Source organism: Malaclemys terrapin, chromosome 1, assembly GCF_027887155.1.
Source record: "Malaclemys terrapin pileata isolate rMalTer1 chromosome 1, rMalTer1.hap1, whole genome shotgun sequence".
NCBI lineage: Eukaryota > Metazoa > Chordata > Testudines > Emydidae > Malaclemys > Malaclemys terrapin.
Window position 1 is genome coordinate 194208323 of NC_071505.1, and position 17780 is coordinate 194226102.

Sequence of the window (17780 nt, forward strand, 5' to 3'; positions counted from 1 at the left end):
CTGCGCTAATGACTTTTTAATTACTTATCCACAGTGGAAAAGTTTCAACAGGACAGCTTGTGGGAGCCCCACATCGGAATATCCCATAGCTCAGTGGTTCGAGCACTTTCCTGAGAGCTGTAGGAGACTCCTCTTCAAATCCTTTCTCCCTCTCAGTCAATTCCCCTCTAGGTTTCCCACATCCCATATGAGTATTCTAACCATTGAGCCATAAAAGTTATAAGATGGACACCACCACTAACTGCTTTGTGTGCAGTGAGGTAGGTGCCTAATTCATTCTTCCAAGAAACACACAGAAAAGCTGGGTATGTGCAGGAAGTATGAGATTGTAATGAATATATGCATACACAAATACGGGACAGCACAGACACTCTTGTTTTCAGGAATACTGATTTATAAACTGGTTTGCTGTCTCCTCGCTCCTTTTGTTACAGATGATATGTTTTTGAATATTTTCATTTGTCACTCGGTGAAACCGTTGCATCTTGCATTTAAAAGAAACATTTCCTACTCACTATGTTTTCAGTCCTCATCACATATTTCCCCCTTATCAATGATCCTGAACTATGAACATTCCATTTAGTTGGAACAACCCAACCTGGAATTTGAATCTGCTTTTCAGTTTGTACCACTAGGTGGCCCTTTGTGCTCTCGGATGCATGCTGAGGAGTTCAGCAGGTGAATGCATCTTATTGGTTTACTAGCGGCATGATGCCACTGGGCAGCCCTTTTTAAGAGAAAAGCCAGGAACAGTGGAAAGAGCTTTTGTACAGTCTCCCTGTTGTGAGGAAGTGGAAATCTGTGAGCTGTCATTTCAAAACAAACATGAGTGAGGTGAGTGGATAAACCTATTATCTGGAGAGAGAGATGTAGGTATCTGAAGCAGGAATAACACCAGTAACAGGGGGAAATGCAGCTTAAGGAAAATCAGATGAGTTTTTTTAAAGTCAATTTAAATCAACTATGGAATGAAAAGTTTGAGAAATGAAGACATTCATAACTGAGTAAATTAATGAATACATATAGTTAACGGGATTATATAATGCTTTGTTTGAATATGTAAAGCACCCAGAACTAAATATTATACTTACTCTTATAAATAAGATTGTTTGGAAATGACCAGGTAGTTCTTATTTTTTTACTTAATTAAAAACAGAATGAGATCACACTGTACCTCTTAGCATAGCCTGCAGACATATGAAACGTCTGATCTCTGGTTGTGAAATATGAAATACATCAGTTTCTAACAAAGATTATTATTAATTCTTGTTATCTATTACTAAGTATAACTCCATAGGTGTGCATGGTACTTTGGAGATATAAAATAAGACAAGCTTTATCATTTTTTAAGATTTCATTTTATGTTTTTGTTCAATGTAGAAGAAGTGAGCAGAGAGGTCAGTGGTGTAAAAGTTAGATATTAAAGTATAAACCTCATTTGAAAAATGCCTTGTTTGTAGTTTGCCAGTGCTATGAACTGGGTAGCTATTGTCCTGGGAAAGATTATATCTACACTTGTCCTTATAACCAGCAAAGGAAAAATGCAAATAACATCAAGCATGAAAGGACCTTTGTGTATTTCGAAAAAGAAAGCTGAAAATTCAGTCACTACACTTACCCTATTTGCAGTGAAAGAGTTTGGCAGTGACAAGCCAATATTTTTATTTTTAAAAGTGTATTCATTCCAAATGTCGGGCAGGTTCAGCTAGTAGAACTCGGATTTCTATAGTTCAGCTTTTTAACTCATCCCAAATCAATTGAGCTAGTTGTAATTATGTCTTACTTAGCACTTATTTTTGGAGGCTTCTTTTCTATCACTGTCTTTTTTGACAGATGGGTGTTCCTTTCTTGGCAGTCAGGGTAAAATTAACAACCACACAAAGTATGTTTCTGCCTATGGCTATTGCTGTTTTCTACCACATCTTAAATGACTGACTTGTGATATAAACACAATGAGGAGACATGAGAGATGTAGTGCAGTGGTCTTTGCAAAAGGGTCATACGGCAGGCATATTTCCGTTTCCAGTATGCATACCCGAACAGGCTAAGAAATGGGGAATCCCCGTCATGTGTTCCTGCTATGTGTAATGTACATAGAATACTGAGATAAGGCACCAGTAACCCCACAGCTTTTCATCTGCTGATTGGATGTCTACATTGAATAAACTGGATACAGTTCATATTGTAGCTTTTATATACAAAGTATCCCTTTGTCACATACATTAACAGAAACACTTTGTCTGCTATGGCATCATTATGCTGGTAAAATATTAACTTTTCCTAACGTAAAACGATGACAGGTTGATTATTATTGTCTATATCTGTATCATGCCAACGCAGTTTTGTATTACATTGCCATTTCAGCAGCTGTTCATACAGTAGTGCACAGTGCAATAGTTTACATTAGGTTCCCTTCTTTGACATAACCTCTCTTTTCTCTAGTCAAGGAGCTAAGAGTTCTCATGAGCATCAAAGCCAGCACATCTATACAACAACTGGGATCCCGTATTTTTATTAATATAACCTGTCCCACACAAAATAGCACTTCTAGCAAGTCCCCATCACAGAGGATACTGCTTTCCTTCCCAGTACATTTCTCAGCCCCTGCCAAGTGTCTATTTAACAGTTTTTAACTCTATCATTGATGCTTCGGGGGACAGAGCTGCTGTCATTGTCATACAGAAGACGATAACACACGGAGCACTTATTTCTCAGGACAGAAAAACAAATGGAGCAGCCCAGGTTATCTTAATTAGAAGGGCTCTGGTTAAAAGAACTGAGGCAAAAAGAAAGATAGGCAGAAGACAATCACTTTAGTTGTCTGAGTGTGCAGTGTTTAGATTCCTGAAGTGGCTGCTGATGGATTTTGTCTGAAACATAGTAACTGGAAATGTTTAAGATATATATTTGCACCAGATCATTTTGTTATCCGCCATAAAATCAGAGGATAATATGACTGAAAAGCCAGACTCAAATATGGCTATCAAATATCCAGAAGTGGGAGAGGGAAAGCAGGGAGGATGGTGAGGATGGTCCAGCGAGTGTATTTTTTTATGCTAATCATTGTCACACTGTTAATGGACCAAGCAGTCAAACAAAGAAAAGAAAAAAATAAGTCATGATCGCAATCTGCGGCGACAATTCGGTGGGAGGTCCTTCGCTCCGAGCAGGAGTGAGGGACCGTCCGCCAAATTGCTGCCGAACAGCTGGACGTGCCGCCTCTCTCCGAAGTGGCCGCCCCAAGCACCTGCTTGGTAAGCTGGTGCCTGGAGTCGGCCCTGATAAGAACATAAGAATGGCCGTACTGGGTCAGACCAAAGGTCCATCCAGCCCAGTATCCTGTCTACCGACAGTGGCCACTGCCAAGTGCCCCAGAGGGAGTGAACCTAACAGGTGATGATCAAGTGATCTTTCTCCTGCCATCCATCTCCCCATAACTGAACAAAAATGAGACCCTTCAAAGCCCATTTGCTGCCCCTTGTTTTATTTTTCATATTACTGCTGCACAAAAGACATCAGTTTTGTTTCCTCTTTCTGGCCAAATGATTACAAATCAACTCCTGAAAAAAGCTGAGGAGCATAAAATAGTCACCAATGCGATCATGCCATTTTTTAATTTCTCTACATTTAACTTGGTTTTTGGGGGGAAGAGATAGAGGTTTTAAAGAAAAAAGCAACAAGGTTTTACTGTGGAATATTGACATCTGCAAATTTGTTTATGACACTAAGGGCTAGATCCACAAAAGGATTTAGGCACCTAACTGCCACTTTAGGTGCCTAAATCCAAAATTTAGATCCTCCACATTCCTGCACAGCTGCAGCCTAAATTACCACCACTGAGCATGCACCCAGCTGCCTATGTACTGATGCCCAGTATCTAGCTCATGCCTAAGAACCAATAGGATTCACAAATTAGGCCTTCCCCCACCTATCTTGCTTGCTCACAAGTCACCTTAGGCCAGGTATGTCTACACTGCAATTAGACACCCACAGCTGGCCCGTGCCAGCTGACTTAGGCTTGTGGGGTTCGGGCTAAGGGGCTGTTTAATTGTTGTATAGACATTTAGGTGCAGGCTGGATCCCAGGCTCTAGGACCCTGCAAGGTGTGAGGTTCCCAGAACTTAGGCTGCAGCCTGAGCCCAAACATCTACACTGCTCCTTTTAATTACTTTAATTAATTTAATTAAATTAATTAATTTAAACAGCTCCTTAGTTCAAGCCAGTGTAGTGTAGACATACCCTGTGAGTACATCTACTGGACTGGGCTCCACAAAAAACACAGGAAGCAGTGCTTGTGCTCTCGTTAATACTCATTGGTCATGACATTCACCCAGGATGTGTGAGACTGGGGTTCACAATCCCCACTCTGCCTGATGGGGAGCGGGGATTTGAATGGAGGTCTCCCACCTTCTATGGCAGGGGTGGGCAAACTTTTTGGCCCAAGGGCCACATCTGGGTATGGAAATTGTATAGCGGGCCATGAATGCTCATGAAATTGGGGGTTGGGGTACAGGAAGGGGTGAGGGCTCTGGCTGGGGGTGTGGGCTCTGGGGTGGGGCTGGGGATGAGGGGTTGGGGGTGCGGGCTCCGGGCTGGGATCGAGGGGTTTGGAGGGCAGGAGGGGGATCAGGGCTGGGGCAGGGGGTTGGGGTGCGGGAGGTGGTCAGGGGTGCAGTCTCCAGGCAGCTCTTACCTCAAGCAGCTCCCAGAAGCAGCAGCCATGTCCCTCTTCCAGCTTCCATGCAGAGGTGCAGCCAGGCAGCTCTGCGCACTGCCCCGTCCACAGGCCCCACCCCTGTAGCTCCCATTGGCTGCAGTTCCTGGCCAACGGGTGCTGTGGGGGTGGCACTTCGGGTGGGGGCAGTGTGCAGAGCCCCCTGGTTGCCCCTAAACATAGGAGCTGGAGGGAGGACATGCCACTGCTTTCAGGAGCCGTGCAAGCCCCCGACCCTGCCCCCTGGCTGGAGCACCAGAGTGCTCTGGACCCTGCTCCCCGGCGAGAGCTCGAGGGCCAGATTAAAACTTCTGGAGGGCCAGATGTGGCCCCTGGGCCGTAGTTCGCCCACCCCTGTCCTATAGGGAGAGTCCTAACCACTGAGATCCAGGACAGGGCTCTCTCAGTCTTGGTTCTTGAAGCTGCTCCACTCTGCATGGAAATATTTATCTATAGAGTGGAGCAGAGACTGGAACTGGACCCCCCATATCCCAGAGGAGTGTCTTAACCACTGGGATATGGAAGCACTTGTGCTTGTTCTCTCTGGCCCAATGAATATTTAAGTATCATCCAAAGTGGAACCGCTTCACCAGGAGGGATTGAGCTTGTCATAGGGCACTGTTTTGGGCATTCCTATGGGAGACCTGGGTTCAAGTCCCTGCTCCATAGCAGGCAGGATTGGGATTTAAACCCATCTGCCACAGCCTGGGTGCATGCTTAAACCACTGGCACATACAGGGGGTTCAAGTGCTGCCTCCTCAGGTTTTTTTTGTGTGTGAAAGGTCTGACCTGGTGTAAGCACCTAACTCCAGGAGCAGGTTCATGGCTGTGAATCCTTAGCAGCGATAGGCACCATTGAGCAGTGGGGCTTAGGCCACACACCATTCAGCCGCATTTTTATTGGCTAGCTTAGGCAGCTCCCTGCTCAGTGTGGAGGCTTTTGTGCATTTCATCCGGAGGCGCCTAACTCTCCCCATACATTGTATCGGGAGCCTGGGCATCTTGTTTGGGGCTTAGGATTCCACCAGGCAGCACAGACCCCCCACAACTTCCCAGTGCCCCATACAACCCCTCCACTGCCCAGTGTCCCCCACCCCGCTCACAATCTCCCGCCCACAATCTCCCCCAGAGATCCATTCTCCCAAGCCTTGCCCCCCGGCCTCACTCACTGGCCCCGCTAGGAGGTGGCGCTGTCAGCCGGGATGAGCAAGGAGCCCTCCAGCAGGGCTGCGTGGGGCCATCTGCCCCTCAGCCAGCCCCGCTCCCTGCCAGGACCCAGGAGCAGCAAAATTTGAATTTGTAGGGCCCCTAGAATACCGGCGCCCCTAAGCGTGTGCCTAATGGGAAATCTGGCGCTGGAGGTGGGATTTTTCAAAAGTACCTAAGCAGGATAGGTGTCTAAGCCCCATTGATTCCCATGGGAGTTCAGCACCTAACCTGCTTAGGCACTTTTGAGAATCCCACTGGGCACCTATTTGCATCTTTAGGCACCTAAACACCTTTGTAGATCTGTCCCAAAATAATTGTTCAATGAGGGCCTGATCCTTGGATCAATGGGAGCTTGTCAGTTGTCTCCAATGGGTTTTGGTCAGGCCCTAGAGTTTCAGTCTGAGTTCCTTAGCGATTTCCAGCTCCTTACTGTTCAATAGAGCTGGTCAAATAATGACAAAATATTGTGAATAAATTATTCACAGAAAAATGCCAAAATACATCAGATAAATTATTCACACCTAAGAGTTCTGAACAGCTTTACCATTGAGCCTTTAGACTCAAATCTGGCATAAACTTGACACACATCAGAGGAATCACAGCATCTCATCACAGACCATTTAATTATGTGACACTTCATGGGCGATGTCTGGTCATGCCGACATTTTCTTATGGTATGAGGGTTCACTGGAGACAGTTCATCACACGGTTTTTACAACAGTCATGGGCACATTTGTCTCCAGTATTAAATGTGAGGCTGTTGTTAGGAATCTGAGATCCAGGCCTAGGCATGAGCAGAAGTCTCCCATTAAAGGTCATGCAAGATGTTGCAGTCACCAAAAACATGAGCACTGTCATTCAGCCCTGCTGCTGTTTCTGTGATGAAGCATTAGCTGAAATAGGTGTGGCAGCTTGGAAACAGCTTTAGCAGGCATTTGTCTTGATGATTTTTTAAAAAGACATATAAAGGACCAGACTGAGGCTGGCCCTATCCAGGTACAGAAGGTGAGAGAGCTAGAGTACAAGGAGCCTTCCTTCTCTAATACGCTTGCAACAGCATGATTAGAGCTGGGTGAAATTTTTCAGCCAAAATGGTTTTGGTGAAAAATGCAGATTTGGTGACACAAAGGGTGTTGTGAATTTGTGTCTGTTTTGCCAAATTGTTTTGGTTAACCTCCCCCTTCTCTCTGTCATAACAACACACATACACACAATCCATAAAAAAACAAACATTTCATTTTGACATTTTCTAAACAAATGTTTTGATCTTTTTGTTCAAAACAACTTTTTGTTTCAAAAAGTCCTTTAATTTTATTTTTAAAATATTAAAAGCTTACAGGTGGTTAAAATCAAAACAAAATGTTTAAATTTTGTTGAAAGAAAACATTTAGTTTGACCCAAAATTATTTTTTTCCCCAGTTAGAGCCAAAATGATCCCCTCCCCCAATTTTATGGAATTGCCAGCAAACTAAAAAAATCCATTATTTTCCCAGCTCCAAGCATAATCCAGGCATGGAATACAAACACTAGAGTGGAAACTAACCTCCCTGAAGGAATTAAAAGGGCAGGGCCATGATATCTTAACCCCTTCACAATGCCTAGCAAAGCTGGGTGTGCCTGGGTAGAGGGAGTACATGCTACATCTTTCCCTTTTAATGATTGAACTTGCACTGTGTGAAGATCCAGGAGGAAATCTGTCTGAGCAGCTAAAATTCTCTGGGGATTGTCTTCTGCAATTTATTCTTCATCCCCCCACAACATCTGCCTCAGTGCAGCCAATTGTCTGTAGCCAAAATCAGGAGAAAATAAATATGCAAACTACAGTGGTAATATAGGGTGGAATTCTGCAGCTGGCATAGATTGGGGATGTGGGGAAGGAAAGCACAGCACTTTTTAATTTTATCTTACACCCATTTATTAGCTGGGTGGCAAACTGCAGCTCAAAAGGGGAGGGAAAAGGCAGAACCGTATATGTTAGACCTGTCAGTTTGCCTACTTTCTTCTTCAGCGTGGCATCAGAACATGATCGGGCATCTCTTAAAATATCCCTTAAATGTTAGAAAATTGGAAGTCAAGTTCTGCTTAAGTTTGAGAGACTGGTGACCATGTAGTTTAAAAAGAAAAGTATGAGTCTTCCTGCCAGGTGTGTAATTACTGCACATTTCAACACCATATAAATGTATTATTATTGACTACATTTAATTAATTAGAGATTTATTACTGGGTTTCATATCTTTCCATTTGCTTATGAGAGAATAACTACAAACTGGTGCAACTCTAAAGGGGGAAAAAAACCTCAAAACAGATTCCTTCCATGCCTGAGTCTGATGAGGGTTAGTAGGTTATCATGTTGTAACTCATGAAGACACGTTATTTTGTAGTCAAGTTTCTGGAAAAGAAGCAATCCATTTAGTAAAAGAATATGAGGTTTTGAAATTTTATTTTTGTTCTGAATTGGGGTGAAATGGAGCCCTTTTGAAATGAGAGCGAGCAACTTAGCACACAATAGCCCAGTGGTTAGGACCCTCACCTGCTATATAGGAAACCCAGCTTCAAGCCCCTACTTTGAATCAAACAAAGCTGAGGCTCTCACCACCTGGATGAGTCCCCTCCCCCATACTATCTGAGTGTCTCTCACTTTCCTGTCAAAACCAGAAATTCAATCCTGGACCTGAGAAACCTTCTAGATGACAACTTTGGTGACATTGATCTGTTTCTGCAAACAGTTTCAGGTTTGACTAACTGGCATTTTCTGACGGAAAAATATCTTATAAAAACATCCCAATCAGCTCTATTTAAAAGAGCAGTTCTTTTTCTCCCACAGTTTCTAAATCTTGGGCTTGATCCAGATCTCACTGAAACCTATGGCAAAAAGCCCACTGACTTCAATGGGAACAGGTTAGTCTTTTGATCATAGGGAAAAGTCACCAGTCATTTGCTTACTGATTTGAATAAAATGTATTTGGTTTCTGTGCCACCATTTGCCTGGCTTTCTTGTTCCGCTATTATGATGGCCAGGAAAATATCTGACTCCCTCAGAAAAACAAGTGGACTCTACCTATGGTCTATAACGGTGAACTCTAAAGCAGCGGTTCTCAGCTGGGAGTCTGCACCCCCCTGGGGGGTTTGTGAGCAGGTTTGTCAAGCAGGGCTGGTATTAGATTCGCTGGGGCCCAGGGCAGAAAGCCAAAGCCAGAGCCTCGCCACTGAAGCCCGAGCGCCAAGTTGCAGTGGGGCTGAGGCCCGGGTCCCACTGCAGCAAGGCTGAATCTGGGGGGAAGGCCAGAAAACCATTGTTGTGGCACAGATGGGCCAGGGAGTTTTTATAGCATGTTGGGGGAGCCTCAGAAAGAAAAAGGTTAAGAACCCCTGCTCTAAAGAAGAACCTGAAATACCACTAGAACTAGAGTGGGTGGCAAAAGATAGAGCAAGGATTGGCAACCTTTGTTTACCTGCAGCGTCCACAGGTTCAGCCGATCGCGGCTCCCACTGGCCGCGGTTTGCTGCTCCAGGCCAATGGGGATGGTGGAAAGCAGCGGCCAGCACATCCCTTGGCCCGTGCTGCTTCCCGCAGCCCCCATTGGGAGCTGCAATTGGCCGAACCTGCGGACGCGGCAGGTAAACAAATCAGCCCGGCCTGCCAGGGTGCTTACCCTGGCGGACCGTGTGCCAAAGATTGCTGATCCCTGAGATAGAGAATAGACCCAGGTCCACAACACAGGAAGGGGAAGAGGGGCATTTTCTTTTCAGACAAGAAAACTGGGAGAAAGAAGCATCCAACTGTGTATGTATGTGTGAGACTGTCTTTTTCTTTCTGCTATCTTGGTTACTACAGAGCCATCACATCATTCTGAGCCCCCATAACCCAATTTCCTTACACTGGCTACACTGTCCAGGATGCTCTAATGAAGATGGATAACCTGCAGCCCCTTATCTGACAGTATTCTACTGATCTTTCTCTCCACTTCCCTTGACGTTGTTTGGCAATAAAATTAAAAAAAAACATGCTAGTTAAGTTAAAACTCAAACAACATGCATCCATACATTTGCTTGAAATAGATGTTGAACCTTACCTAAAATCGAGATCCAGTGTTGCTGACCCCCACTTCCAATGCAAAATGACTTTCTGTTCTGATTTCTCTTTATCACAGAGATGGAAAAGAACTATTAGATCATGTAAGCCATCTTCCTGCTGAGGCAGGAAAATGGATGGCAGCATCTATGGAAAAGGCTCAAAGCTATGCAGTCACAGAACAGTTACAACTGCAAATGTTTTGTCTAATGACAGGATCACAACTCATCTCCACACTTGATGTCTGTATGCGTCATAGACAACACTCGAAAATGGTTATCATATCTCCTCATAGTTCTGGTTTGGGCAAGCTATATGTATGGGCCAGATCCCCAGCTGGTGTAATATGACACAGCCAATTTACACCAGCTGAGGATCTGGGATATTTATTTCTTTTAATATTTGTCTCAAAAGTTAATTCTGCTAATCACAGGAATTAGAGATAGAAAAACAAAATAAGTCAGCTAGTTCATACCCCTGCTGTTGCAGAATTGCTCCCTACAGTTTAGTTCCAGTGCTTTTTCCCATCTCGTTTTAAATGTCTCAAGTAATGGATCTTTTGCTACACCTTAAGGAAAAAATGTTCAACAATTTAATAGACCTCTAGACCCCGCCAAGGGCTAAATCCTGCTTCGCGTTTAAGGCCTGGAATGTTCTGGAAGCAGAGTTTAACAAAGGAGCCTTACTGGTTGAAACTCTCCCATACTACAAACTTCATGCATGTGTGTGCATGGCTTTATTTTCTCATTGTTTGTTAGTCAAATAAAATCTTTAGTAAATTGAAAAGCCAGGACTGGCTTATTGGATTTCAAGGACATAACAGGGAGGAGGGAGCTGGAAGGAAAGTTGGAAAAGTTATACACGATAGAAACAAACTTGAGGGGAAGAGGGAGGAATGAGACACTGAGATATACAGTCAAGGAGAGAAAAGGAAGAGCAAATACATTGGATACCAGGGCCAGCCCATAACATTTTGGCACCTGAGACGGGGAGCTCAAATGACGCCCCCATACCTCCTCGCTTGGGCCAAAACTTTGAAAGGTCTCAATTCTGCCTTCCTCCAGCACAGCTGTCCACCATCTCTATGCATCTAGAGCAGAGAGAATATATATGCACCAGCAGCAGACACAATTTTCTACACTCTGGGTCCTAGTGGTGCCCCCACACAGTCTGGCACCTGAGGCGGCTGCCTCAGTTCGCCTAATGGTAAGGCCAGTCCTGTTGGATACATAGCACAATTTGAAATGCATATGCAGGAGTACACATCCTGCAGTTAAGCTAGGGCAGCCAAATGCAAGCCAATGTCCCTCCAATTCAATACTTGGCTGTTTATTACTATTCTTCCTTTAGTTCATCCAATCAGCTTTGCAATCCAGGTGACAGTACTAATAGCCAAGCCAGTGTGAATTATCTTCTTAAGTAAGATTGTGAGGCACTCTATCATCATTTCACTGAGTTTGAGGGTTGAACATTTTTTTTTGTTTGTTTCATGTAAAAGTTCAAACATGTTTGAATCTTGAATGTGGGCTTTTCGGCCAGATCCTCAGCTGATGTAAACTGGTGTAGATGCATGGAAGACAATGGCGCAATGTCAGCTCGCATCAGCTGAGGAGCTGGCTTAAAGATTCAAAATTACAAAAATAATGTATATTGAAAATAATATGAATTCTGGCAGTACCCTTTGAGGGTTTTCCATGTAGTCTTCCCTCCCCCCTCCCCCCAGCTGTCTACAAAATTTTAGAAATAGATGGAACACAGAAGTGGATCTAAGCAACCAGAAATAGTGAACTTTCAACATACTTGGCTACTGTGCTTTCCTTGTGAAACTCTGAAAGGTACTTTTTTTTTTTTGCACATTCAATGCAACAATGAACTTATTAAATACATACATTTATTTTAAGGAGAAACATAATAGGACTGTTTTTTGGCTGCCTTTCACGATCAGCAGTCATTTTCACCTGTGCAGCATAGGTATAAAATGATATCATGATAATTTGATAGCATTTTAAATCCACTTTGCACAGGTGCAAATGACTACACTAGATACAAGGCAGCAGAGAATGAGGCCCAGTGAGTTTTGGGACCCATAGGCACACAGAGAATGTAAGGTTGAATGCCTGGTACTAGTTTCTTGGCTTTTCTTCAGCTTTGTGTCTATGAATGAGATAGAGCCGAGTAAGTGAAAATGCTTGACACTACTTCCTGGCAGTCACTGTAACCTTACATATCACCCTATCTATTTTCTTTCCAATGCAGTAGGGTCACTTCCAATAGCTTGGCTTCAGTTTAGGTTCACAGAGCCAAACCAGACAACAGGGTTTTGCTCTGACTTGTACATAATTTCAAGCTCTCCAAAGTCTTACCAGCTCAATTTCAATACTTTTGAACAATAAGGGGCAGATTCTCTGTTCACTTATATCTGATTTGTGCCACTCCAGTGTCTCAAAGCAAATTTAAAGCCACCGAAGTGGCCAGTTGAAGATTCTCCTTGCATAGGGGAATCTTCCAGTGGCATAGAGACAGCAATAACAGCTCTGCATCATGTCTCCATGCAGCTGCCAGCATAAGGATCGTGGCCAAGGACAAGGGGTCTGGATGCAGTGCACTCACCCTCAATCCCCAGCTTGTGGAATAGCCCCTGTGAAGTCACTGCAGCTGGCATAATCTAGACAAGCCCTGAGGCTGCTCTAAGTTGCTGCTTGTGACTGGACTGGCGGCCTGGACATCAAGAGTGGCAAAGGTGAAATATAGCCACTTTTGCTGCTTCTCCTTGGAGCTATACTGGATATTGAATAACTTGTCCTGTGGTTTTTGTCCTTCTATGAAAACAGGAAGCTGCACTGTATGACAATCTGAAACTTTCTTCAAATATCCTCTGTTCAAACTTTGACTGGTCAATTACTAGTTGCTAATGCAATATATACCAAAAGTTATTGAAATGTACAGTAATGCCTTTTTGTTTTATTTCTGTCTCTATTGAAATATGTAGGGAGTCCAGGGAGAAAGAGAAGACAAATGTGTTTTCAGTGTACAATTGATAAAAACACTTTCACTCTTCAGGCGTGTGAAGGAGATAAGTCTGTCTTAATAATGTTAGGATCAATATGTTCAGATACTGCGCAATTTGTTGGTGCAAACTTCTGCCATTAATAACTGTGCTGTCCCTTGAAGACAGCCTTAAACTAAATTACAGCTGGGTTTGTTTCCTAGCAAATTAAATTCTTGGGATTTCATGGAGGTTTGGAAAATGAAATATGAAGCAAACATTTGTTACAAAAACCCACCAATATTCATTTGGACTAGGCATGAACTAGGCAAAAAGTCTGATACTTATACTTGGATTAGGATACTATTCCAATTTGGGGGGGCCTAATAGTTGGGTAATATCAGAACCTATCATCTGACTCCAAATATCAGCATCTGCATGCCATTATCCAACAGCCCCAGGTCCCTGATCCACTCCCCACTGGACATTACAGTCAATACCATCAAATACCACGGATATTATTCAGAAAAATGAATAGAGCCAGATCATCCCTCTCCTCCAAACAGAGGTCTCTAGGGGCATTTCGGTGCACAATCCTGACTTCTCAGAATGTTGTTTAAAGGAAACTCCTTGTGGAGTGTCCTCTCTCCAGGGAAGACAAAAAGCTCTGGACCTGAATCCAGACTTCTGGGTCTGGCCCAATCTATATACATTTTGCAGGTCAGGAGATATGTATTGATGGTCTTAAATCTAAGATAAGAAATAGTAGTAAGAGGAAGAGACCCTTTTGCTTAAGAGGTTTGCCATTTTTTTATTTCTGTCAACCAGATTTATCAATTAAAAAGATTTAGAGCATTTCTCCTGGGCCACCTTGACATCTTTTTTCAACTTTAATTAGATACAGGCTGTATTACTGTAGACTGGAGTGGAGGTAATTTTTTTTTTGGCAAGCAGAGTGGTGAGGCTTGTTCTTTGGCCAACTGAACAATGTTTGCCCTTTGCTAAACAAAATTTAATATGTTGCTTAAAGGAATTTCATATTAGCACACCAAGGGCTTGGTCCTACTTCTCTTACTCTTGCAAGTAATCCTATTAAAGTCAATACAACTGCGTGCCTGAGTAAAGGTTACTACATAAATAACTCTTGCAGGATCAAACCCTCAGCCTCCACCAGAATAATGAAGGATATCTTCTTAAGGCCTGCATAGTAATTAACAGGATTTAGGGAAATACAGCACATTCTTGCAGCTGCTTTCAAAATTAACTGCAAAGATTCCATTAATTCCTGCCCCCTCAGAAAAATATGTGATTACAATGTCTTTGGAGAAATATCTGCTTAATAATGTTTTAATTCAAAATATGCTAATAAACCAAATATTAGACAGGCTACAGTTTGTGCTAATTATGTTGATTATATTTGCTGGTGGTGTAAATATTCTTTGTTGAGAAAATTACACTGAATTTGAATACAAAATCAGCGATTTCTCGCTGTGCTGGTTTATAAATTCCAGGATTGCAATGGTAAAAGAGAATGAGAAAGAAAGCTTTTTCCCTCTGTACCTTTACAAGACTTAAAACATGACTATTATATTTCCCTTACCCTGAATAAATCTGTTCTATACTTTATAAAATTTGTGGAATTCTATTGCAAATCTTTGCAATTGTAAACTATTAAGAGACATAAGAACAGCCATATTGGGTCAGACCAAAGGTCCATCTAGCCCAGTATCTTGTCTTCTGACAGTGGCCAATGGCAGGTGCCTCAGAGGGTATAAACAGAACAGGTAATCATCAAGTGATGCATCCCCACTGCTCATTCCCAGCTTCTGGCAAACAGAGGCTAGGGACACCATCCCTGCCCATCCAGGCTAATAGCCATTGATGGACTTATCCCCAATGAATTTATCTAGTTCTTTTTTGAATCCTGTTATACTCTTGGCCTTCACAATATCCTCTGGCAAAGAGTTCCACAGGTTGACTGCTCATCCCATCTGAGATTTCCAAAAATAGCTTTTGCTAATTATACCATTGTAAAAATAAATTAAGAAGGACATATTTTCAGTGGCAATATGACCTAAACTGGTAATTTTTAAAAGCTATGTCTGCCAGTTAATCAGTTAAGTATAGGGTCCATATTGACTTCAAGCAGGGCCAGCCCACAACATTTTGGTACCTGAGGCGGGGAGCTCAAATGATGCCCCATGCCCCCTCGCTTGGGCCAAAACTTTGAAAAGTCTCAATTCTGCCTTCTTCCTGTTCTACTCCTCTCATGGTACTGCTCTGCTACCTACCCCAATAAAGGAGAACTAAAAACTTAAAATGCCTTGTTCAAAAATTTTAAGTAACACTTCACTTTCAAACGCTTGAACAGCAAATGTAACTTTTCTTGTCTGCATAGTAAACACTGATATTTTTATCTGTTTCAATAATCAAAGTGGTGCTCTCCGTGCCTTCTTGGTTGCAAAGATTTGAACTGCTTCCTGCTGAAGGTCCACAGTCTGGGCCAGCTCATGCTCTATTGAGATGGTTGCAAGGCCAACCAGCCTCTCCTGTGTCATTGTGGAATGTAGATGTGTTTTTATTAACTTCTGCTTGGAGAAGCTGCATTCTCTGCTGGCAACTGTTACAGGAAATGTTAGAAGTAGGCGCAGAGCAACAAAAGCATTTGGAAAGAGGGTGGTCACCTTATTTGTGCACATATATTCCAGAACAGCCTTTGGAGTTGATCCTGCTGAAATGTATCTTGAAAGGGGTTTCAGTTCATCACCTAAATCACTCGCATCAATATCGTGCATGTCATCATGTGTCAACACTGTCTCTAGTGCCTTGCATTGCTGGTGTAGGTCTTCTTCAGGTATAGTGAGGAGTTTTGGAATATCCAACATCCCAAATATACTGCTGTGTTCCTTGAGCTGCATGAAACGTTCTTCAACTGACTATATTGCACAATCTAACACCTGGTTAAAGAATTCAACTTTGAATTGTTGTTTGGGGTCTCTTATGGGATTATCCCGTGCCTCGTAATCAAAATGTCTTCTTCTTTGGTGACTCTTGTATTCTTGAATGGGTGGAAAAATAGCTTCAAACTGGAACAGGTACAGAGAAGGGCTACTTGGATGATGTGAGGAATGGAAAACCTGTCTTATGAAAGGAGACTCAAAGAGCTTGGCTTGTTTAGCCTAACCAAAAGAAGGCTGAGGGGAGATATGATTGCTCTCTACAAATATATCAGAGAGATAATACCAGGGAGGGAGAGGAATTATTTAAGCTCAGTACCAATGTGGACACAAGAACAAATGGATATAGACTGGCCATCAGGAAGTTTAGACTTGAAATTAGACGAAGGTTTCTAATCATCAGAGGAGTGAAGTTCTGGAACAGCCTTCCAAGGGAAGCAGTGGGGGCAAAAGACATATCTGGCTTCAAGACTAAGCTTGATAAGTTTATGGAGGGGATGGCATGATGGGATAGCCTAATTTTGGCAATTAATTGATCTTTGACTATTAGCGGTAAATATGCCCAATGGCCTGTGAAGGGGTGTTAGATGGGGTGGAATCTGAGTTACTACAGATAATTCTTTCCTGGGTGTCTGGCTGGTGAGTCTTGCCCACATGCTCAGCGTTGAGCTGATCGCCATATTTGGGATCAGGAAGGAATTTTCCTCCCGGGCAGATTGGCAGAGGCCCTGGGTTTTTTTTGCCTTCCTCGGCAGCGTGGGGCACGAGTCACTTGCTGGAGGATTCTCTGCACCTTGAAATCTTTAAACCACGATTTGAGGACTTCAATAACTCAGACATAGGTTAGGGGGTTGATATAGGAGTGGGTGGGTGCAATTTTGTGGCCTGCTTTGTGCAGGAGGTCAGACTAGACGATCATAATGATCCCTTCTGACCTTAAAGTCCATGATTCTATGATTCAGTGTGAAGTTCCTCTGCCAACTTCTGTGCACTCTTCAAAACATTTTGAAATCCCTCAACTGACCGGTAAGACTGTAGGTATGACTTTGCTTTGTCCAGTTGTTCCATTGCTCCAGATATATCAAGGTCAACATCTTGGAGTCTCTTGCTTACAACATTTATTTCAAACAGTGTGTCATGCCACAACACTAAGACACACAGAAATTTGAAGTTATGTATGTTTCTGGTGATTCCATTTCCTTCTGCCACTGTTCTCCCATGAACAGTTCCTGTCATAGCATTATCCTCCATAATGGCAACCATGGCATCATCTATCTTCCCAATTTGGTGTTTGATAGGCTTTATCGCCTCCACTTGACTTTCCCATCGTATGGCATTCAGTGGTTTCAGTGTCAGAGAGGATGTTCCCAGATGTTGCTTCAAAATTTGCCATTGATGAGTTGATGCAGAGAAAAATACAGAGATGCTTTGAATTACATTAAAAAATTCAGCAGCCTCACTAGAAGCTGATGCTGCATCACTGACCACTAAGTTCAATGAATGAGAACTGCATGGGACAAAAAAAGCTCAAGGGTTTAACTCTTGGATCCATGTCTGCACTCCTCTGTTCTTTCCTCTCATGTTGGCACCATTATCATAACCCTGACCTCTCATGTCAGCTATCGCAATTCCCGTATCTTCCAGCTTTTTAAGAAGCAAATTTGTTATACCAGCTCCTGTAGTATCGTCAATGCCAATAAATTCTAGAAAATGCTCTCTGACAGTCACCATTGCAGGGACATTTTCACTAGGTTCTGTTGTTGTTACAAAATGCACCATTAAAGTAATTTGTTCCATACGGCTGATGTCACGTGTGAAGTCCAGAATAACACAGTAATATCT

General features: G+C 42.9%; 1 protein-coding gene across 1 annotated transcript in view; it reads left to right on the forward strand.

Annotated features, from left to right (window-relative positions):
- Positions 1-736: 736 nt before the first annotated feature.
- Positions 737-17780, forward strand: part of PCP4 (Purkinje cell protein 4) — a 70317-nt gene continuing 53273 nt past the window's right edge. Inside the window, exon 1 of the mRNA XM_054016469.1 lies at positions 737-834. Coding sequence (XP_053872444.1) covers positions 826-834 — 9 coding nt within the window. The 5' untranslated portion in view covers positions 737-825. The remainder of the gene's footprint in view (positions 835-17780) is intronic.